The sequence below is a fragment of the Atractosteus spatula genome, chromosome 2 (genome assembly GCF_055471065.1).
Source record: "Atractosteus spatula isolate fAtrSpa1 chromosome 2, fAtrSpa1.hap1, whole genome shotgun sequence".
Taxonomy (NCBI): domain Eukaryota; kingdom Metazoa; phylum Chordata; class Actinopteri; order Semionotiformes; family Lepisosteidae; genus Atractosteus; species Atractosteus spatula.
Window position 1 is genome coordinate 9045007 of NC_142707.1, and position 24246 is coordinate 9069252.

Sequence of the window (24246 nt, forward strand, 5' to 3'; positions counted from 1 at the left end):
AGATCCTACTCTCTGAGCCAACATGGAGTTGTCTTGAGCTGTAGTTTCTTACCAGCGTATGTACCAATTATCACTGCCAGTGTGTATCTGTCTTCCAAGTTAACACGTAATACGTGCACAAGAAAGAAAAAACAAGCTTTCTGTAAACTTTCAATGTTTTTTTTCTCCTTCTCATTTAGGTGGCTTGATTTGATAGGGCGATTAATCTGTCACTCTTTTTAATACCGATGTGGGATTGGATTGTTTTTAACGCTCGTCACACCCGCCCACTTTGTAGGTCCGTGCGCAAAAAGGGGGAAAAAGGCCGTTGATGCTGGTATTGAGGTGGGGGAAGGGCAGACCGTTTACAATACGCCTTGCTATTGGCTGGAGAAATATTTCAAACTAACATCGAGTGCGGCGATTGGCTCATCGCTTTGCTCGCGAGGGCCCTCGCGCACTAGCTCGCGGAGGGGTTTATTGTTTCTCTCTGTCTCGAGCGGAAAATCGTCTCCGACCTCTTCGATTCCTGTCAGGAATTTCAATAAAAATAATAAATAAACAGCGAAAATGGTAATTAGACGAATTAATTATTCACTTCTTATTAATGCCGACGTGGTTAGGTTATCCGGATAGTGTTGGGAGAGCTGGGGTGTTTTTTTTGGTTTGATTTTATTATAGAGGCTTTGGATATTTATTTTACGGGGCTCACAATGTTGATACTGTAAGCAATTAGTGTACATTATGAGGTTATGTGAATTTCGGATATCTGAGTTTTGGGGGGGGGCAATAAGACTTTTTTCGTTGGACTTGTTACATGTGCATTTCCTTTAATTTCTTAATTATAAATGATTATGGTTTCGCCGAAAAAGTATCAATTTTCCTTAGTGTTTTATGTGCCGCGAAAAATGTTTAAATGTGTTTCGTTTTGTATTGATACTTTAAATCTATTTAAGGAGATGGGGTGAGGTCCCTTTGCGTCGTGATTCGAAAATATTATTTCATTTAGGGTTTTTTTTCCAAATGTTAGTAGTATGTGTTGGCGGGAAAAGTCCTGATTGGAGTGTATGCGAGTGCGAGAGTATGGAAATGGCTTGAAGAGATGAAGCAAAAAATAAGTTAATAAAAGGAGATCTTATAATGGAACAGAACTGGTCAATAAAGAATCAAAGTCGAATAATACAGCCGTTTTTTGGAGACGTAGTCTGGCTACGCCACCGCCGATCGAACTTTCTTTATCCATTGTAAATGTAAACTGAAATCAAAAGTGTAAGTTACTGAATGAAAACACTGCAGATAAGAGGTGTCTCACCTCGGGATTACCTCTCTATTTTTGGCAAGTGCCGCACTGCACATCATTTTCTGAGATGGATGCATTTAGAATTATTCGGCATTATTAGGCGTGTGTGCTCTCTTTAATCGAATCTGTCAGAGTATAGTATTTTTTTTCCCGGAGACTGGTAAACTAAATATCAACGTTTAAGTCGTCGAGCAGGCAGCGAGCTGTTAAGTGTGCACTAAGACGTTTTCGTCAGACCTCCGTTTTCGAGTGGGTGAAGTTGCTCTGCGAAATGACTGAATTCCAAACATTGAATGGCGCGGTATTCAAATGCAGTTCAGTAAGTAAACCAGAAGCCTTTGCACACGTGTTCGGTAAACACGGTACCTGGTGCTCTGTGTTCTCTGGGTACGTTTTATCAGGTAAAAGCACGTTTAGCCTGTAATCTTCTCCAGAGTGTTTGGGGTACCCTACTTGTAACGAGGACTCGAGCTAGGGAGCTCCAGTACAAACAGCGTCTGCTTAGACGGTCTACAGCGCTGTACAGTATTTGCAACTGTACAGTGAGAGTTTTGTAGGAAGTGCGCGCTTGCTACAGGATTTGGAAGGGAATCAAATTACATATTTACGAACATATTCAGAAAGACTTTCTCATAGGTCAGACGGTCCTGTTTGTAAAGTACATATTTACAATCGGCGGTTTATCTGTGCATCCATTCATAACGGAGACGTGATCTGTAATAAACCCAACGAGTAGGCGCCCTGCTTTATTCAAGAAGAGAGAAGGGCTTTTGAACTTGGCCTCCGTTCCTTGAAGACTGTCGTTCTTTAATGAAAGCTACTTCGCTTCAGTTTTTGTTTTTGACGCTGCGGATTTAAATAATTGTAGTGTATGTGATTTGAAATTGGTCATTTTGTTAGCGATGGTGTAAACATCATGCATTTTAAGCTGTTTAATGTGTCTGATCTATAGATTGGTGCATTTAATGAGTTTAGTCATACAGTCTGCATAGGAGAGTCAGATATGGCCTGGACTGAACTTTCCACGGGCTTGTAAGTAGTGTGAGAAAATAATTTTTTAAATCCCCGTGTTTAAGTACGTTTTGCATCCTGAGGTAAACACAAAAAAAGTAATATTTTAATGCAGAATATTTAGCGTTGCTGTCCTCTGTGTACTTTCATCAGTTGAACTAAATTATACATAGAATATTTGTTCAAATGAGTTGCAACCCTTAAAAATGTCCTGCTGCCACTCAGTATTGATTGTCTAGTTTCCGAGTTTGTATGTGTTTTTGAAATTGACAATGTAGTGTTGATACAGCTTAAGGTTTTAGAAAATTCCCTTCATATAAGAATAATTGCAATACTAAAACCAGGTGTAAATTTTAAGGATTCTCTTTTTATGGATTTAGATGTTTTTAGTGGTGAAAGTAACACATTTTACACAACTGTTGATAAATATAGTTCAGTTAATGCATAAAGGACTCTGATGTAAAATTGAAGAATGTTTTAAAGTTTTATTGTGTTAAATCTAGTACTCCTGAATTATAGAGGTGCCATTTTCTGTATTTTGTTAAAAAATGCTAAATTAGATCTAGATTTTAAATGCTCTTGTTTTTTTTTTATTCAGATCTTCTGGTTTAATTAGTTTTGGTGATTTTTAGATATGACATTTGTGACCTGGACTGACTTTCAGTTAGACTTTCAGTTAAATTGTAACTGAATTGCAAACTAAATGTGATTTTCTTTTAGTGCTTTTCCCTCTAGCATTTTATCAGCTATATCTAAGACAACTCGTGATGACATTTAAGGAGCTTTGTAGATGTACTTAGTTTTTTTTGTTCCTTCCCCTTAATAAGGCCCATTCTGATTTGATTTGAAGATCCTTGAGCTGGTTTCTGGTGGCAAGTTGCTTCAAGAGCACACTATGACTGGACAGGAAACCTGCTCATAATTGTGAGCAAACAAGAATGTTTAGACCTAATTTAAAACTGATATGTGTTATAGGAATACAACATAATCAATGGAAGTAATGCACTGTTGATCTAATTAGGTTTTCACCATGTTCTGTCTTTCAGATCAGATAAGGAGTAGTGTACTTGCTTTTTTTAAATGTCATTTTTTTCTACAGCATAACTTTTTGATTGGCCCAGCTCAGCATGTTCAGCTGTTATTTTGTTCTGTTGCAAGAATCTGTCACAGCCAGATTTGTAATGGATGACAATGATTAAATTAGTTACACCAAATCATAATTTATACAGATCAGATGGGTTGCTTATGCGAGTGTTTTGTGTTCTGTTTAAATTGTTTTGAATTGTTTGCACGTGTTTGAGCTGTGTTTCTGGTTCTTGTGTTAACTCGTGACTCTCCTCTCCCAGGCAGGAGGTAAAGCTGGCAAGGACAGTGGCAAAGCCAAGGCTAAAGCAGTGTCTCGCTCACAGAGGGCTGGTCTGCAGGTAACCCCATCCAGCTGTTATCCATCGCTCGTCCTGTTTCGCAAGGAAGGAATAAAGTTGTTGCTAATATTAAACAAGGTCCTTTTTGGTGAATACAGCTGGAAAATTGTTTGGCTGGGGATAAATGTATTTCAGTATCTTTTTTTTTTCCCTGTGCTTGCTGTATTCACCAGAACTCACTGCACCTCTGCACTATGCAATTTTGACTTGGGACTACCACACATTTATTGTTATTGTTCTGGTTATTTCTTGACTGTACATACTATCACTATTACGTACTGCTTTAATATGTACTGTCTACGTTGTGTGGTGTACCTTCAGTACTATGCATGTCCTGAGAGAAAAACGCATAAGGATTCCAATGTACATGTACATATGGGGCAATAAACTGCTCTACTCTCTACTCACCTGAACACATCACAACCAGAAATTGACTGTGGAATATGGAAACAGAACTTTACAAATCATAAGTTATCTTTCTGAATTGAAGTGGAAATTAAGTGAAAGACCAAATACAAGTTATACAGTCAACTCCCTCGTGTCTGGAAGAAATTGGGGGAAGGGGCTCTAAAGCTAACCCAAATGCAATCTCCAAAACCATAATGATAAAACCCATTCCTCCTTGTGGAACGCATTGTTCAGGCATGGGACACTTTGACTTGAGAGCTTTAAACTTTTATCATGAATCCACTCTACACTGCCTTTCAGCCCTATGGTTCCCATGTTGTTTAGTTTATTTTCCCACTCTGTCACAACAACACACTGGAACCAAGCAAAACGGTGAACCATTACAGTAGGGACAGACAGTTAAATGCTGTTCAGTACTCTGGTAAAAATGTCAACAACCAGATCAACTTCTGAATTTGTTTTTACTTGTATTCTAATATATGCTCCACCCTGAAATGTGGGGGAGAATGTGGCTTATGTTATGTAGAATATTAGGAAGCTTTTGCATTATGGAAAAAATGGTCTGCTGATCACATTCGGAGTTAAAACCTGCATTTCCTGCCTTGAGAGTCAACTTAGCTTTATTTTCTGTATCTTCTCTCAGTTCCCAGTTGGCCGTATCCACAGACACTTGAAGACTCGCACTACAAGCCACGGGCGTGTCGGGGCTACGGCAGCTGTGTACAGCGCTGCCATCCTCGAATACCTCACTGCTGAGGTGAGACTCCTGTTCACTGACCCATACTTGCAAGACATTTTCCTTTCCGTGCCACAACACTGGGGTTGTCTGTTGTGCTGAATCTGGGACAAGCTTTGATGTTTGATTTTCAGTAATAGATTGATATCGAGAGTCTTGGTGAGATTTCTTGATCAGATATTTCTTTACTAATATAACAGTTACTATAACACATTGTGTGGAATTCTATTGGCTTTTCTGTCCTGCTGCTTTTGTATTTCAACGATATGGGCAATGGCATTGTATGCATTTTGTGTATATAAATAACTTCCCATGAGAGTTTTACTGGACTGACATAGAACAAAGGCAGATCTGCTTCTGATCTTTCCCCGAGCCTGTTTTTAATTTGTTTTTCTTATTTTAGTTGAAACAAACTCCACAGTCCTGGGCCTTTCTTTCTATACCTATCGCAGCTTTATAAACTCATATTGCTCCTGCTCTTGTCCCCACTGTCTGCATGGAGCTAGGAAATCTGGATAAAGGATTTAGCTGCAGCATTATAACATCTGTAGCATAAATCAGCTTGTTTTAAAAATAATATTTGCAATGTTATGTAAAAGAGTTATGTAATTAACTAGAATTCATTTCTCATTCGTTTTCCAAAATGCATCTAAAAGAGACATACTAAGGAAAGGATAGACTGCATCATTTTTCTTGTAAAATCTAATGTGCTCTTCTTCTTCTTCTTCGCATTTTCCCCACTTATGTGGGGTCTGCTTGTTTGCACCAATTTTTCCACTTCGTACGGTCTGTGGCATCTCGGCAGGTGACTTTTGCGAGGCGCATGTCGTCTTTCAGCCGATCCAGCCAGCGCGTAAATGGTCGCTAGTGCATACTTAAGGAGTTGCAGCTTCTATGGAAGTTTCTTGGCTAAGAAGACTTGTAAAGCTGGTCTGTTCAGTTTGTGTTTATTGGCAAAGACTCTAGCTTGATGTCAACTTTGTGAATTTAATGTTTATAGCCTTTCCAGGCATTGTGGTGTTTAGTTGTAAGACAATAGCTAGTAGCTTTGTCTTGTATTTTATTCAATTAAAAAAAGACCATTGTCTGTAAGTTAATGCATTTATTATGAGTAATAAAGTGAGTTCATGTTTCTGAGTATGTGGACCTTATTTTCCGCCCTTTGCAATCTTAACTCTAAAGCATGCTTTTAACAACATGGGGAGATTTCTTTGGACATTTTGTTCTGGGATGCTTAGGAGACCGACTTTGATGTTCAGTTGATCTCAGAGGTTTTAAAGTTAGTTGCAAATCATACGATGGCACTGGAGACGGCAATAAATGTGCTACTTTGAATGTACAGCACACTGTAGTAGAAAGGGGCTTTAAAAAGGTGCGTTTGTTACAGGTTTTGGAGTTGGCAGGAAACGCCTCCAAAGACTTGAAGGTGAAGCGTATCACTCCCCGTCACTTGCAGCTTGCCATCCGTGGGGACGAGGAGCTGGACTCGCTTATCAAAGCCACCATTGCTGGAGGAGGTGAGTCAGAGTGCTTAGCCATAGCAGCACCTGTGTGTCAGGTAGTCCCAGGCCACGGTCCTCCAAAGCCACAGTTCTTGAGGTTTAGGTCCAGAACCGGTGTAGATCCTAGCAAAGCCTGTAATTGGTACAGTTAACCAAGGGCGATTTCGGTTGCACTATAACACTTCAGAACTCCCCAGTACCAGGGTCAGAGACACCTTTTCACTTACTGTTAGACTTGACCTCTCCCGGTGCTTACTTAACAGTCTTTTTCCCTCTTCAGGTGTCATTCCCCACATCCACAAGTCCCTCATTGGGAAGAAGGGCCAGCAGAAGACCGCATAAAGAGCAGAGCAGAGTGGAGTCAACGTGTCCCTCCTGCTGTTCTGTATCAGGGACAGATGCAGCTGAAGGACAGACTGGGAGTTTGTTTTCGTTTTTTTTGTTGGTGTTTTTTTTTAACGTAGTTAAACTTGGAAAGAAACAAATTGTTAGAGTTTTGCGTTGTAATAATACAAAACAAAGAAAACTGCAAAAAAATATATAAAATGTTTGTACCTTTCTTTTAGATTTTTGTTTGACGGACAGAAGAAACAAAATGTACCTTGTCATGTTGTGGCATAAAATTTGATGATTGGCTAAGGGTCAACAGTGTTTTATACAAAAAAATGGAATTGTTAAACCATTTTTTACAAAAGAAAAATGTGTTGTGTGTTTATTTATTTGATACAGAAGGGTGACCTTTTAACTAGAAAAAAAAATTAAATTGTTAGTTTGTATAATTCTCTAATTTTTAAATTAGCAGGGTGCCATCAGAGTCATCCTGCTTAATTAGTGCTCTTCCCTTTTATGTGAAATCAAGAACAAGAATGGTCACGCGTGGAACTTTCTCAGTGACTAATATTCTTTAGGTAGGGTTCTGGGTTGTAGGGGTTGTATTAAATGTGGTTCTAGTTTACCAGAATAATGCCTATCAATGTACAGTGGATCATTTTCTAAACATTAAAGACAATTGCTGAATATTAACTCTGTTAATAAGCTCATTTTGGCATGTAATGCAAAGTATATATGTTGGGTTTTGTGCTTGAAGAAAAAGTTAGATTTTGTTACAAAAGGTAGTACCTTTGCATTGAAAATGTTTAACAGTTAAACAACACGCAAGTATTTTTTATGTGAAGTTCTCCCATTCAATTTGGGAATAACCGAGCTCATAACATACTAGGCATGAAAAATAAGTGTCTGACATTATAATGGACTTGCCATGAGCTATGAGTTGATACGGCTCTCACGATTTCTGATAACGGAGAGCTGGAAATGGTTCTCTGGTAACATTCAGAGCCAGTAATTAAGGAGCAGCAGAGTCTCATCTGGTAATGCATTCTTTATCTTGAACCTCTACAGACACACTCTGCTAAGAGAGAGCTGGTTTGTATGATCAGTAAAAAACATTGAATGACTGAACAGAGACTTGTGCGGGTGACCTGAACAGTATTGAACATCCTAAACGCTGTGTTTTTTCTAATGGTTTCACACATCCAGTTATCATTGTTTGTTTTGAAGATTCAGTTTATCGCTGTATAGTTTTAATAAGGTTTAACTTCATATATTGATATCTCACCTTGAAGCAAACCTGATTTTGTAAACACCTCTTGGGTGTCTTGTCTTGCTGAGAAGCAAATGTTACCCCATCTGTGCCTCTCTTCAGAAGGAGCGAGAATGAAATGTGTTGCATTAACAAGTTAAAGCTGGGATTGTGGCTGTTAATGCTAAGCCTTAGGGTGTACTAGCATAATTGCTTTTTTAAAAAATTAGCTTTAGCTCAGAGATAAGCTTGTAACCTGTTCTGTCCACTTAGGTTCATAGATTTACTACACCAAAATCCTTTATTGATCTTTATTAATCATTTGCTGCATCAGAATAGCACTTGCAATGCTTTTTACAAAGTGCTAGAGTGGATTGGAAGGTCCACATGTTGATAGTCCTGTATTCACCCACCATCTGTTTTCTACGTGCTTCAGCCAATTAATTGTTGCAGAGGAGCTGCAGCCTATAAGCAAATAACAGGTACAAGGCAGGATACACCCTGGACGGGTTGCCACTCCATCACAAGGCAGACAGACACACAAGAAGCCAATTAAATCTACGAGTATGTCTGGACTGTGGTAGGAAACCTATGCAAACACGGGGAGAACATACAAATTTTCACACAGATTGAACCCCAGGTCTCCAATACTGTGAGTACTGTGAATACCAACTACTGCAATGCCCTAGTCCTGTGTTCAATCACAAATATTTTCTCTTATAATCAGCACCACATTGTATGCATCTATCTATGATGGTATAATATTCTGTGGAAGTTGACATAGGTTTTAACTGTTCACACAGAGCTGCTGTGCGTAATTCCGTTTTGCCATTTCAATACTCCACTATTTTTATCTGGTTTTGAGTGGCTTTCCCTGTTTTGACGTGAACCCCATTTTATAGCACCCTTGTCTCAGCATATTAGGGTGTTTTTAGAAAGTGTTAAAGTGACAAAGTACCATTCAAAGATATGCAGTTTTTACAGGAAAAAAATACCAGTTCATTGATTTTTTAAAGTTTTTTTATATCAGTACGTGTCACAACTGTAACTGGAAACATTTCAGGTCAGTTGTGTTTTGCAGAGGTTTGAAATAATAGTCTCATTTATGTGAAGAAGATTTGCAGTCCACACTGCATGGAGTATATAAATGTGCTGCAGTAATTCTGCTAGCCCACTACCAATTACTTCAAACTTCTGCTAGCCCCCCCCCAAATTACCTCAAAGTCACCCCAGTTTCACTTTATCCAAAATAAGCATCTCTGAACTCGTTACAGACCAAAGATTAGACCATTTTCTAGATAGTTGTTAATTGATCCAAGCCTCTTATCCAGCTGTTTCTTGAAGAAGAAGGGGGAACAGCTTCACACGGCTGGCTGCCTTGTTCCACACTCCTGCATCCCTTTGGGTGAAGAAGTGGCTCTTGCTCTCTGTAAGCTGATGCTGGGTACTGCCCTGCTCACTGTAAGCTTATGTATTGCTACGATGCTTTCCATGTGTTTGATTGGCACTGTACAAGGCACGATTTCCAAACTGGTCTAAGAATCCTGAATGGCCATTTCCTGAGGAAATGTGAAGTCTGCATGAACTGTTTGCTTTGAAAAGAACTTCCCTTTCTCTTTACTGAAACTGAAAAAGGTCATCTGGTGCACGCAAGGAGCTCGTATTAAAAAGGGAAGCGGCCGAATTACATCCAAAGCCAACGCTGGGATTGGTAACTACAGCTTAGTTAAAATCAGACCATGTCTTCTGCAATACAGTACACACTGACATCGTTTTACTTGCTCTATATCTGCATTTGCGTCCTCTGCGTTATGCTTGGTATTTTGCATTTTCGTGACGTGACGTCCCTGTAAACCTGTCTGTGGCCGATTGTGTTTCCCATTTAAAAACCAGAATGTTTAATTGTCTTGAATAGGGGCGCCTCTAGTTGCAAAATAAGCAAAAGGCGAAATATGTAGTCGTGCTGGAGAGGATGACTTCTCGATATGGACGGTAATTGAGACTAGTTCAAGACTTGTGTAACCAAGCGATACAAAAATGTTTTTCACACGTTGATGGTAGAATGTAAGTCTTATCACATGAAATAATACAATTTTATTTATACATGCTTTTAAAAATACTCGTTTTTTACCCAAAGAAATGTGACTTACCACGTATACATATACTGTAAATCATACACATATAGACACCAATGAAAGCATTATTTTTAAAATTTTATAGCACACTTTGAATCGAAGTTTTAATGAAGAATTAAGATTAACAATCTTAAAACAATTACAACCTAAAAACAAATCAATTTTTTTAATGAAAATAAAGTCTAATATTTTTTAAATGTTAAAAAGTAACAGCAGGGGGCGCTATGAGATAGTTCTCTGACGAGGAATTGTAAAGAATTGCTTTTAGCGAGAAACTGTTCTAATGTACTGTATTCCATATAAACCTTTGCGGTACTAATGTACTGTATGATTAATTATAACAATTCTACACAACTAGGATATTTATTTCATAATCATAATTTAAATTAATTCAAGTGTGTGTGACACACTGATTATATTTTAGATATGTAATTTTAAGTATGAATGAGCACATAGTAGTTTACTGTTTTATATACAATGCTTTGCAAAAGTATTTTAATCCTTGCACAGTTTCCACATTTTGTTGCATTAAAGCTTGCATGATGATACTTTGAAGTAGGAATCAATATTTGTTAAATACACAATCTGCTCCACACCTTCAACGCAGAGAGCAAGAAAAACTAAATAGGTCGTATCAAAGCAAAATGATTGTGTCTTCAGTGTTCAAAAATATTTTTGTGATTTCAGAATAAAAACACCTGTCTCTGTAAAGCGCCTCCGTCAGTCAATTTAAACCATGAAGACCAAGGAGCTTTCAAACCTAATCAGGCATAAAGTTGCAGAGAAAGGTATAGATCAGAAGAAGAGTATAAAAACATTCCAAAGACTCATAATATCTCTTTGATCGTAGTGAAGATGATCATTAAGAAGTGGAAGACCCAGATACACCCTAGAATTGTGCAAGGCGCTGTATACATTACATTCTTATTTTTTTGTATTGACTTGGTATTAAAGTGTTTCATTAATGAGAAGTGAGGTTGTTGTAAGCCTGATCAGTGCCTGGATGGAAGACCTCTTGGGAAAGCTGAGGTTGGAAGGGTGTTAGTGGGACCAGTAGGGGGCGCTCACCCTGTGGTCTGCGTGGCTCCTGTGACCCAGTATAGTGATGGGGACACTATACTGTAAAAAGGCGTCACCACACCTGAAGAAGGCTCCACAGCTGAAACGTTGTGTTTTCTCTCTTCTCTTTTCAGCATGGAATAAACCTGTGGCTTGTTCCTTTGCAGCCTACGCATGCTGACGCAGCTACCTACTTTGAACTACTTATATACTACTTATTATACGTTGTTTTAGGACCAACCAAGAAATTCATTAGACTTAAAAATAAACCCAATGTGGCATATAAACAAAACACATATTATTTTCCCAAAAAATGCATTTAGATGCATTTTTAAACTTTATGATTATTGTGGTGAGAGTTAAAAGGGGAAGATGAAAATGTTACGACCTCTTTTCCAGTGAGGACTGCAATTGTAACGTGAGATTTTCCGCAACTCCAATACACGCAGAAAAAAAAACACAAAACCCACCACATCCAGCCCTAACGACAATCCCAGGTTCTCGTCACCAGAGTTAAGCCCCATGTTATTCACTGCATTTGAATGGATTGGCGAGCCCCCTCTTCACCACCCGGTATCAGCTGTTGCCTGAAGTCAGGGCTGACTGGCGCGCAAGGCGTCTTGTGTCCTGCAGCTAGAAATCGTTTGATTTATAACAGCCGTGTTTTTACCTAGTTAATGGAAGAATTGGAGATTCCAGCATCCACACATCCAGCTGGAGACGTACGCAGAAACGGGGCATTTTCCGAATCAAAATGTATGCGACGTTTTCTTTTTGAAGTGAAAACATGTGTCAATTAAAACAAATGTGTTAAGGTTTTTTTCGATGGTGAGCAGCGGGCAAGGCCTACGTAAAACAACAAACTAAAAATTTTGGGGGAGGGGGGAAAAGACCTGGTTTTAAACAGTGCTTCGTTTAGACCTTACGGCCGTTTCTCGAAAATGTATTAGTGCGTCAGAAATCTGATAGCAGAAGTTTGAACTCGCAATGCAGGTCCGGGAGTGACAACATCAGTATAATAGAACACTAACGCTGCAGCAGCAGATAACAGCATTAATGATACGACGCGATAACAATTGAGAACGATATTAGAAATAGTTATGTTAATCTGCTCAAGTACTGATAAAGGTTCATGATCGGATCACAAGAAAAAAAGAATTGTCTTGTGCCATCCATCTCTTTCGAACTTATCCATTTGCTAATCAGTGGGGTCTCATGTTCATACATTTAATCAAATACCTTCCCATTTGGGTGTCTTGATTGACGATAAAAATACTGATGAAATGTGTCAGTATCCAAGCAAATCAAGGAGGCACAAGGATATCAGAATAAAAAAGTTAATATATTTTTGAAAACTCTTTTTCTTCAGAAACAAAAAAAAGATCAATGACATTTTTGATTAAATCGACAATCTCAATGATACTATACATTTAGAAATAATATAGTATGTACATTTCGTGATTTAAATATTACATCACAGGACAACACAAACAAAGACAGGAAAATAATTATTGCACTATGCCCTGACTTTTGTAAACCCCAGTACAATAACAGAAAGTGTCTTCTAATTCTCAAAGATCAAGAGTTCAAAACATTCCCAGGTAACATGTTCTCTGCTGTCACATTAGAGATTTGAGCACCAACAATTGGCTTAAAGCCTCCAGAGAGCGCAGTTTTCTGCTTTTACAACCTGTTACAACAGGACTGTTGCTAATACAGCTTACTACTTTGGGAGGGAGAACACAGGTAATCCCTAAAGGCAGAAACAGAGGAATCATTGACAAGCCAGTGTCAGGGATGCACAGATTCTTCCTGGTTGACACAGTGAGTTGTTGTCCAGGTGAGAGAACAGATCCAGCCTCCTCGTCCCCAGGCTCTTTCAAATGCAGTGTGGGACTGTTGCAATGCAGATCCCACTGGGGGACTGTTCTGGGAAAGTTTCTCCAAGAGCCAAACTAGTGTCCTTGCTCGTACCGGAATGTGGGCCTCACAGAGCCGCAGGAATACATTTCCAATTACTGTGGGAGAGTCCATGGCAGCACCTTTAATAACGGGGTGCATAGGGGTGGTACCGTGCCATGACTGGGGGGCTGCCAGTGCCTGCACTGTTGGGTGGCATGACGAAGGGTGGCACACTGTACGGGTGGACTTGTGCCTCCAGCGGCAGCGCAGACAGATGTCCCAGCGCTTGGGATGGGGCATAAGGCAGTCCCGGGAAGGGCAGGTAGGCCGCTGTGCTGTCCTGATTTGGGTAGTAGCCGGAGTAGGCACTAGGCCCGAAAGCCTGGAGCTCAGGGTAGTGCAGCAGCTGGGAGGCCACCTTGACATGGCAGGCCTGGGCCAGGGCGTCCTGCAGGGTGCGCTTCAGCTTCATCCGGCGGTTCTGGAACCAGTTTTTAATCTGGGGAGGAAGTTTGAGAGAGCATGAGTGGGGCCAAGGTAGCCTGAACCTCCCTTGCAGGGATAGCAATGGATTTAACATCCACTTCACAAGCTTCTCCCATAAAGAGATTTTTTTTTTCTGGCCAGCGGTGTGGTTTTCATGTATTGGCTTGATATGGGGAGGAGGAGCTGCTCCTTTGAGCTGCTCTAGTCTTGCCACGCCTGCCAGCGCCTGGGAGACTGCAGGGGTCAGTGTTTCTGAGCATCGAGAATCCTGCTCAGTCAGCGAGTGACATGACGCAGGCTCGAACCCGCAATCAGAACTCAGCCGGTGCTCATGTGAGCATCTTTACTGGTTGAGCCTACTTAGAAGGTGCCCGGTTTTCATATAGCTGACAATATAGCATGTTGAAATGCCTTATGGGAATCATAAATTGTAAATTTTATTACAATGAGGAACTATGTGAATGCATAATGGACATAATACAGGGGTGCCCAACACTAGTCTTAAGGGCCACTAGATTTCCAGTTTCTCAAGAACTAGAAAAATAACCTTATTAAGGGCTCAGGTAGCAGGAAGACCAGAAACTGTCTGGCCCTCAGGGGCTAGAATCAAGCGCCTTGGCGATGCCCACCTGCTTCTCGGAGAGGTTGAGCTTCCTGCAGAGCTCCTCCTTCTCGCGCGTGCCCAGATAGGCGTGCTTCTTGAAGGTCCTCTCCAGCCGGCTGATCTGCTCGGAGGTGAAGGCTGTGCGCGGGCGGCGCCCTGGAGGGGTCGGCGGTGAGGAGGAGGAGCTGCCTGGTGGGTCAGCGGGAGAGGCTGACTGACACCCCTCACTCTCATACCCCGACGTTTCCTCTTCCTCTGTGCCGCTGGCGATCCCTGGCTCAAGCGCTGAATGGGGACAGAGAGCACAGATTTAGGAAGAAAGCTCCACAGCCAAAACGTTTCTTTTCTTCTCTTTTCAGCTGGGAATAAGCCTTTACTTGTTTCTTTGCAGCCTACGCATGCTGACGCAGCTCCCTACTTGAACTACTAAGCTGGGAAACTGCACAGATTTAAGCACTAAACACAGATTTAAGTTGCATGAGCCAGGATACTTACACCACTACATACAGTTCAGCAGGTTCACCGAGTGTGAAAGAGCATGAAACAGTAAACAGCGCAGATGACACGGTACAGCTATAAGAAGCAACAGTGCCTTTGAAGCCGCTAGTGAACAAATTGAGCAAGGCTGAAGAACAGGAGAGTGCAGTGTACTACTTTCCTGTATCAGAAAGCACAAGTGCTTTAAACCTAGCAGTCCGACTCTGTACTGTATGTAACTATACATACAGTACAGAGTCGAAGTACAGTACACTATGCCTTCAAATTCCATTAACTAATTCTCTGCAGAGACATCGGCTTCATAAAGGGAGCAGCATTTTTGAACCAGCATGGATGAAAGAGGAAACAATTTTCCAACATGACAAAATGACGTCAAAATGAAATACTGAATGAACACCCACTACCTCCTGTGTCAGTAATGCAGTGCCTGTGATGTCTGTATGCCTTGCCAAGGATACAGGGGGCTTTACTAGTTTCTTAGTAATATGTTCCCCTGATTGAGCAGAGGCCCAGCAGTGTGTGGATGGAAGACTCCTATAGAGCTCACAGGCCTGTGTTCTCTGTATTGTACAGCAGAGCCACAGCCAGGCAGAGCAAAATGCCTGGTTTTTAACCCTTGCCAGAAAGTCAGTACTTTTGCTGCAATATTCCCTCCATCAGTATGGGTTCCAAATCGAAAGTGACCTATAAGTACAGATCTCCTATACCTCACTACAGCGAGAAGGACAAGATGCAACTCAGGTCATCAGCACTGAATTCACAAGGAAACAAACTGTGCTATAATCTGCTTTCTTGCGATTTCCTGCAAAATCAAACGCTAATGTGCCTTTCAACAACAAAGTTTAAAAGTGGGCAGTAAAGTTTTTTTCCCCAAGGGAATTTCCTTACCATGGGAGCCTGCCTGCGGGTCAGTTTTGGTGCCTGGGTTTGGGGCTGGGCGCTGTGAGAGAGGGGGGGTGTTCTGGCCAGTCCACGGCCTGCCTCTCAGCAGCTCCTGGTAGATGGGGCGCCCCTCTTGGCTGCTGTAGAACCCCGGCAAGCTCTCCGGGGGAGTGCTGGACATACAGGGCTCCTCTGTGACCACGTCACAGCGGGCTGCTGGCCTGGTCTTCTGGCTACTCTGGGAGAGCCACTCTACGGAGAAGTGTCCCTTCATGGTGTCGCCGTCTGTAGAGTTCGTAAGAGTAGAGCCTGTGTGCAAATGTATTCCTTGCAGGAGAAAGCTGCAGCTAAATCACATAAACCCTCACCTTCATCAAGGAAGAAGGCGAAAGAAAGAAGAAAGTATTTAAGTAAATCCTGTTTTTTTTCAGCCTGCAGTTAATCCCAAGTCTTTTCAACTGGCGAAGTAGTTGTTCAGCCCCCGGAGAGCCCAGCTGTCCTGTTTCCGCAGGAGTCCCCCAGTGATGTAGGCAGAGATGGCCGAGTTCCAGTTCCAGCGGTTCTCTCCTTTAGCCTTTGCTGGCCTCCCTGGCTGTGGGCTGCTGTATTTATGAAGGATTCGGCCACTTCATTTGCAATTCGTTTAGGAGAAGATCAAAGCAGGCCTCCTCCCCTCCTGCCCCGCCCCTCTGCGTTTTCACAAGTGTGGTAATTAAGACGTCTCATTCGACTGGGAATGAACCCATTAATTCCTGGCTCCAGTGAGTCTGGGGATGCCCCCCCGCCCCCAGTCCCTTCCCTCTGCAAGGCTGTGTCTCTAATCTATGTGTGCATGCTGGGGGTGTTGACTTGGGGCGGGGGGATGGAGCAAGTTCAACCTGCATGTAGCTGCTGTGGATTGCGGCTCCCTGGGAAACTCCTTTAATTGTCAGTAATGCCACATTCACTGTCTCCCATTATTTTCAATGGAGGGGCAATTCAGTCGATACACATTCGCTGGGGGCGTCCATGATCTCACAGTGACGCCGCCTGATGATGCTCTTGGGCTGACAAATGGCTAATAGCACTGGGAACACATCCAGCAAGCGAGAATATGACAACACTAGAAAGGCTGCAAAAAAACTGTAGGCCAACTTGCCAGCCCTGCACGTTATACTATATTAGTGAACTAGACATATAGTTCAGGTGGGGAGCTGCGTCAGCATGCGTAGGCTGTAAAGGAACAAGTAATAGGTTTATTACATGCTGAAAAGTGAAGAAAGAAACCACAACGTTTTGGCTGTGGAGCCTTCTTTGGGTGCCTGATATATAGTTAGTTATATTATATTACTTTATTAACTAATATTAGGTGTATTGCTGCCTTATATTGATTCCAGTATCTCCCCCAAGCAACCTTTGAATAATTCCAAGGAATCTGCCATCCATGAGTGTTTTAGCTGAAATACAGTTTGTTTCCTTGTGTATAGACAGAGGTGACAGGAGTAATGTTCCCAAGAGCTGTGCCTGGCTGATCTGTTGTAGTACTAGTGTACAAGCAGGGGAGAGTGAGACACAGCTCTAGAAAGGCATGGTATATTTAATTCATCTGGGCAGTGTCTGTGCGGCAGCAAGTCCTGCTTATTGTAGCATAAACTGGGTTGTTGGTTTCTGTAGTGTCTTGTGTGTCTGGTTGAATACACAATCTCTCTTGATACTAGATGTCTGGTTTGGATATGATCTTGTTGCAGTAAAGTTAATAAACAACACAGCTGTTAACTAAACCCCTAGCCCTCCACCTTGTTTTTGTGGAATGTGCAGGTTGATTTTTCTTTCATTACCAAATACAAGACTCAGTATCATTGTGTGAAATGTGGCATCGTTATCAGAAAGACAGCTTATGCTGTGCCGATGTGCGTTAAAATTTTTTTAAATTAAATAATACCAAAAGGTTATTCTATTGCTGTTGTTTCGCAGTTTGGGAACTGGCCCATGCTGTTACAGACTGTGCTGACAGACTGTCGGAGGCTCCGTGGCTCTCCTGGTCCTGAGCCACCAAGGTTACTGTGGCTCAGGACTGGAAGAGACTCCAGGAGGCAAGCCCCAGATCCTACAGCCTGTGCAGCTGGAGTCTGGGATATTTATGGTATGTGTCGGAGAGCTTTGTGTAGAAACTGGTCCATAATGATAATAATAATAATAATAATAATAATAATGAATATAGTGTCTTTCATGTCTAGATTTCTTAGTACGCTTTACAGTGGAGGCAGCACATCACTGGTACATGAAGCTGCAACAGCCTGATCATTTATATTCAGAGTGAAGCTCACAGGACGAAACTGGACAAAAAGAATTGCAATAGGCATTGCTTGGAACACCACGTCAGATGGCTGCATAGACAGCACTTACTAAGTGTTGATTTTCTTCGTGAACAAAAGAAATTTGAAATCTGAAAAAAATGCAAATATAAGTTCTAGGTGTTTGAGTTGAAAATCGATGTTTAATGCCCTATATAAAACCCACAAAAGCATGCGCTTGGGTGCGTTTTGTCAGTGTTATATAGAAATCCAGAAGCGGGGGCATCTGGGATTCCTCTGAACATTTCTCTCTCGCTCTGCGTGTTGTAACATCAGTTTTTTTTTGTGTGTTGTAACATCAGCGCTCTCATTCGCCAGATTGGCCGGGACGGCGCTTAGGGTGCTGTCGACCTGCAGTTCTGCTTTAATGATGCATTAATAGCAAGTTGCAGTACTGCATGTTCTCAGATTTCAGTTTGGTTTTATGTGTAAACGGGGAATCCCTGTTAAATAAGATGTCTTGAACAGAGATTTTCCAACAAGCGAAACCGGAAAACTCACGTTGTTGTTTTGCTTTTTGGTCTGATGTTGTCCTTGTGTTTGCCGTGGCGTTAATCAGACGAAATCTGTTGACTTTGTAATGAATACCTGCACTCAGTGTATCGCCGCTTTAACATTTAAGAACATTAAGCCTTCTGAGTGTACACGAATTGTGCGGTGCTCGGCAGAGAATGAGGGTGATTGATTTAACACAATCGGGTTTATCCAACGGACAGATAACGCGGGTTAAAAAGTGCACATTTTGCATTTCAGATAACAAATAATTATAAAGGCTACGTTCCTGGTATCTTTGGGTTTTCCCGATAGTAGTTTTTTTTTTTGCGTAATGCGCAATGTACTATCTATCGGGTCTACACGGTCTTTCATGCGCCTGGATGTAATCAAATGTATATCCAGAGATTAGGAAGTATGGAACAACTGAGGTAAGGAAAAACAGCAGAGAGTGAGAGAAAGTCACGTAAAAACACCGAAACGTACACATTTCACTTTTGTCTACCAACCTTGTCTGCCGCACAAATCAGTTTCATTGGGTTTGGCTTATTCCAAATAAAATAAAAGAATTTCTAAATAGAAGGTTGGACAAGCGGTGAAAGGAATGTCTCGATTGTCCCCGGGGACACAGAGGTGATATCAGAGGCCAAACAGTTCTCCAGTCCAATTTTTTAATCGCGTTGGGATAATTCAAAGCAATATGTAGAGTAACAGTGAGTGGAGTCTGTACATACTTTTTTAATGGGGTGTTCTTACAGTGTAAAGGGACTATTCCTATTTGTCCTGGCATGTTTGTGTTGGATTCCCAGTCCATACGTCCTTTGATGTACCGGGTAATAGTTAATCGCCTATTAGCCGAGACACAGCGCGTTATCGAGCGTGGAGACAGCAGTCTATAGAGCCTAGACTCTATAACCATTGAGCCTGAGAGATAACAGCTCCGTCCCGGCTCCTTTCAGAGCTGCAAAGGGTGCTAATTATCTTATCCACTGGCTAATTCGCGATTGTCTGCATTGAGCACATTGATGCTGTACGTAATACATGACTGTTTATGATGGCTGCAGATTTCTGTGCCGGTCGCCAACCCTCCCCCCACCCCGCCTTGTCTCCCGCTCCACAACACACGAAAACCCTTGAATTGATAAACCTTGATCCCCACAAACAACGCGTCTGTTTACCCCGTTATCGCATCCAAATGCCGAAGAATGATGCACGAACAACAGAGCTTTGAGTCTTTTAACATTTAAAATTCAATAAAGATAGTAAATAAACAACATCGGAATCACGACAGCCGCGATTAAGGGCGCCACGACTCCGGGGACGGCTACACGGATTTGCAAACTAAATTCGCAGCCTACCTGCAGGAGTTGTCTCTTGGTTTTTGTTTGTTTCAACAGACGGGACATTAAACGCACTCTGGCCTGAGCGTCGATTAAACTGGAATTTTCCAATTAGCCGACGAAGAGCTGCACAGACGATATTGACAAGCCTATATGCGCGACGCGATACATTTCTTGAAACTACACTTAAACTTTCAGGGCTACTTTTCGCACACTGGTGTACTCTGGATATTAAAAGAGAGAAAGTAGCTGCCCCAGCTTTGGAGAAAGATGCTGAATGTTAATATTTGCTGACTGAATAAATAACAGGTCTCAAACAGCGGTAATCGATTGAAGGTTTATTTTGCCAAGATCCAAGTGTATGAAACGCAGTCTGCATTAGAAGCAGGTACAACCTCTGTGGCATAATTCGAGCGCATCCTGATAACCGCTTTTTTTAAAACGTGGCCTACTGGAATGCTTAAAATGTTTGAAGTTTAAATAAAATACACAAGCCATCGATTCTTATTGTTGAGATTAGTCTGGTTTTTAAATGACGTTATATCGGTAACCTCATTCTTTATTTAGTATTACTCGTACAACTTACTGTAAATCGTTTTTAATATAGGGTTGAATATCTCTTATACATTAACTGTAGGCCCACTATAATTTATGTTTAAGAAATTCGTCAGTTAAACGAGATATTAGTAGTAGCTGTAGTTTGACTGCTCTCGGTTTTTGTTCAATGCTGTACTTTCTCATTGTGCGCGTTTAATTAAACAAGCAACGACCTTCATGCTTTAATAAGGATGCCGGCTTGACTCTGAAGTTAAGTCGCTTCTTTTTGGAAAGAAATGCTACACTTTATTATTTTAAAATATCCTTTGAGGGGGGGATAAAAGAAAATAGAAGCCCCTTTGAAGTTTTATCACGCGAAAGCTTATTGTGACCCGCCGTCTGGCAGGGATTTCACGAGTCTTATCATTCACACTTGAGTAACTGCGAAAATAAAATAATTATGGGGCGCGGTGAAATTGAGTTTTCACCTGGATTTTTAAACTAGCATGATGTTTTTCGAAAGTGCTTACTATAGTTAATGTAGTCTATGCATCTCTATGTGGCGGGGGGAGGGTGTTTATAAAGGAGATTGGCTCTCATAATTCGGGATTCTGATGAACTGCAGGTGGGCGCTAAGGTGCGAACCCCTTAATGTTCGTTGTAACTGCCGCGGTCAGGCTTTGTGACATTATATTCACTAATTAGAAACTTTGAAATGGACTAGCTCCTGTTTCAGGCAATATCGACTGAGTTAATGTTGTTGTTGCTTTGTATTTTCTACCAGGACAGGAGCAGAATAACCTGTTCTACAGTATTAAGACGCCCCATTTTGCATTTTGCAGTTTGCATTTAAGACCTGCTCAAAGATTTCAGAACTGCTTTCAAATAAATGGGGCGTCTTAAAAGGCGACTCTTTAGTCACTGTGACTCTTTAGTTTGGCAGTTGCGTTTAAATCTTTAGTTCACTTCTCCATACCTTTAAAGGTTTGATCATCATCTGCGTAGATAAAAAAAAATAAATTATACGGAGCTTCTACTCTCTTTCTCCACCTCTGTTCGTATTGCAGTCTTTCTCTTTTTGTTGTCTGTAAGTCCAGTATATTAACAAAGCAAAGTTCTGCTTCAGCGGTGTATCTGACAACCTCCTAACAGACGAATCAAACTAACGTCATTACTTTACCATGCATTTGCTGCCAGGGGGACTGGATTGTATACAGTGTCCCTATCTTATCCAGATCCTGATATATGAGGATGATACCCCTCAGCTTTGATCTGCAGAGAATTGGCTGGGCAGGGATACAGTACAGACAGGAGCCTGTTTTTATTGATGACAGAGGGAGGAGCAGGAGACAGCACTGTTCTTCATGCCTCTCCAGATGGCATCAAAGGTGGATACAGAGAGAATGGAGTCTGCACCTGATTACTTCTTTATTGTCTATCTGGTTTATTTGCATTCCCTCAGACTGGGAATCTCTTTAATTTCTAACGCACTTTTCTCTTGCTAAGCTGGCCCCTGCCAGGATGCTATCAAACGATTTTATTTTCTCTTTCACCTGAGCTGTCTCCGTTTCTCCCCATGAAGCAGCAGCCTGCGTTCTCTCTCCAGGTGCTGCGGTCTGGCAGAGTGGAGACGTGGGGTCTCGCTGTGTGGCAGGGCTGAGAAGCCATTTTGATCTTCTGATCCACCTCCAGCTGAATCGTCTCGAAGTTGCGATCTAAACATTACAGTGTTCAGTGGAAACTGCGTGGAAGCGGATGTAAAACTGAGGCTAGGTGACACTTCCTCATCTAGAGGGCGGTGGGGGTGTAGAATGATCTGCCCAGCTGTGCCGTTGAAGCCGATACCCCGTCTTCTTTTAAGAAACAGCTGAATGACATCCTCAGGTCAGAAGAGGAGACGTTACCTTACACAAAGGATTGGCGGAGTATGGAACAAGCTGCCCAGCCATGTTGTTGAAGACAGTACCCTGGGTTCTTTCATGAATCGGGTGGATCAGATCCTTGAATCAATTAATTGCGAACTACCAATCGGGGAAGATGGGCCTTTCTTTTGTTTGTTTTTTTTCGCTGACTAGCAGGGACTATCCGTTTGGTAAGAAGGCTTCTTGTTTCTAGAATATTATTTCCATTAAAAAAATAAATTCCTGACATCATGATTCTCACAGGCACAAAAATCGACCTCAACAGATGACTTGGTTTTATGCAGTACTGCAAAGTAACATGTCTGCAGTTTTAGGCAATGCAGGAGTGAAAATCTCATGGCTCAGGATGAAACTAGAATAAGCAGAGCTGTCATAAATCTCTCAGTGAGTTTGGACAGTATCTGGCAGACTTTACTCCCATGAATTGCTGGAGGGGTTTCTTTAGAACAAACCTCTCTTTGAGTGCTGTAGAAGTTGTTTTCCATGATATTCTACTGATTCAGCAATAAAGTATGATATACTCATTGAATGTATGACAGTGTAAGTGTTGTTTGAACAAATATCAGAACTTAATAAAATCACAGGAGAATCATTTTTATGCAAAAGCTTGAGTTTTATGAAGACAGACTAATGGGGATATCTCACTAACCTAGGACTCTTATTAATAAGCTCCACCAGAATTTGTGGACACACTTTTGAGAGAAGAGAAATGTCATGTTGCTGGAATATATATATAGAAATAATTCCTGTACTTATTTTTAGCAGATCCTGTTTCTTACTCAGCTTTCTCTCGGCAGGAGACAAGAAGCCAAATTTCCTGCAGGATTTTCTGTAGCTGCGACATGACTTTGCTCTAGCCAGAAGTGAAGTTGAATTGATGGAGAGGGGTTGGTGGGTGTCTTGCAGAAACATGGTCGCCAGGGTGGGCAGTGATGTCTTCACAAAGGCACAACGAAAGTAGCAGCCTTTTTCGAAGAACACACGTCCGACCTGTCCCATGGCATCCTGCAGAGATCCTGCCTGCAGCTCTGAGCCATGTGAAGCCACAGATAACCCCCCAAGGCTGAGTGCAAACTATCTCCTTTTAGCCTAATGGTCTCCAGTGGAGACAGCCTTTGATTGATTTCAATGAGTCCCTTTCATCTCTAATGGGGCTGTTTGCTTCCTTGTTACAAACGCAAACCTCTCCTCTCTTCCGACAGCTGTCAAGCACAGTAAAGGAGCCTTTTATATGAGGATTAACATGCTGTGTGTCAAACACCAGTCTCCATTATTTCTGTCTAAAACCAGGTAAACACTACAAATGAGCCAATGTTAGACCCCCAGCTCAACAGAAAACTGTTTGTCAGTCTTTTATCTGGACAGATTGGAATTAAGATATGACATGCCAGCAATGGATTCTTTGAACACACTTGTAGATAATTTCTTTACCGCAGTTAATTGGTTAATAGTTCAATCAGAATTATTTTTATTCATGTCATTAAGAGCAATTTGAAACACAACAAGAGGTAGTGCTACGCAGTAAGAAGAAAACATATAAACTTGAGTTCTTGCAAAACCCAAAAAAGCGTCTTTCGGCTTTTCTCTGAAATTAAAAACATGCTAATCAAGCTGCGTCTGTTTCAGTTTGCATTTATTGTCCACATCTCTTTCCAGTGTGTTATTTATACGGCTCTGAGCCATTAGTGTTTTGTAAAAGGCATGTGAAGGGTTTTTTAGGTTTTGCATATGTAAGATATAAGATCAGCTGCAGAAGATATTCGAAAACTGTACTATAGATTTCAATCTGTTAAGTACATAAATAGTGAATTTCATGAATGTTTTAAGTCTGAGATGTAACTGTAGTCAGAGTTTCATGGGGTCTGCACAGGTGTATAGAATTTGGACATCTCTGGTCTTCTTGGGGTTTGCGTGAAGCTGTGTGCAGTAAGGACAGTGAGCAGAGAAATATGCAACCCTGCAAAAATGGAACGTGCAACAAACACCCGGAACTGTTATCTAGTTATCTTGTGTCCCCCCAAACACAACCACCCCCAAGAGTGTGTCACTGAATGACAGGGACAAGGACAGGGAGCATTGATGAGGGAGGGCGTATGTGTGTGGGGTACCCCTGTGAC

At 41.5% G+C, this 24246-nt stretch overlaps 1 protein-coding gene across 1 annotated transcript; it reads left to right on the forward strand.

The window, feature by feature from the left end:
- Positions 1–404: 404 nt before the first annotated feature.
- Positions 405–7060, forward strand: LOC148839163 (histone H2A.V). Its single transcript, XM_088934811.1, has 5 exons — positions 405–552; positions 3637–3714; positions 4766–4879; positions 6246–6375; positions 6641–7060. The coding sequence occupies exons 1-5, from the start codon at positions 550–552 to the stop codon at positions 6700–6702; spliced, it is 387 nt and encodes a 128-aa protein (XP_088790937.1). The 5' UTR covers positions 405–549; the 3' UTR covers positions 6703–7060.
- The last annotated feature ends 17186 nt before the right edge of the window (positions 7061–24246 follow it).

What these genes read in the sequence shown, in the direction of transcription:
- LOC148839163 (XM_088934811.1), top strand. An exon ending in CACAGAGGGCTGGTCTGCAG is followed by an intron (nt 3,715 to 4,765) that starts GTAACCCCATCC and finishes ATCTTCTCTCAG; the next exon opens with TTCCCAGTTGGCCGTATCCA. An exon ending in AGCCACCATTGCTGGAGGAG is followed by an intron (nt 6,376 to 6,640) that starts GTGAGTCAGAGT and finishes TTCCCTCTTCAG; the next exon opens with GTGTCATTCCCCACATCCAC.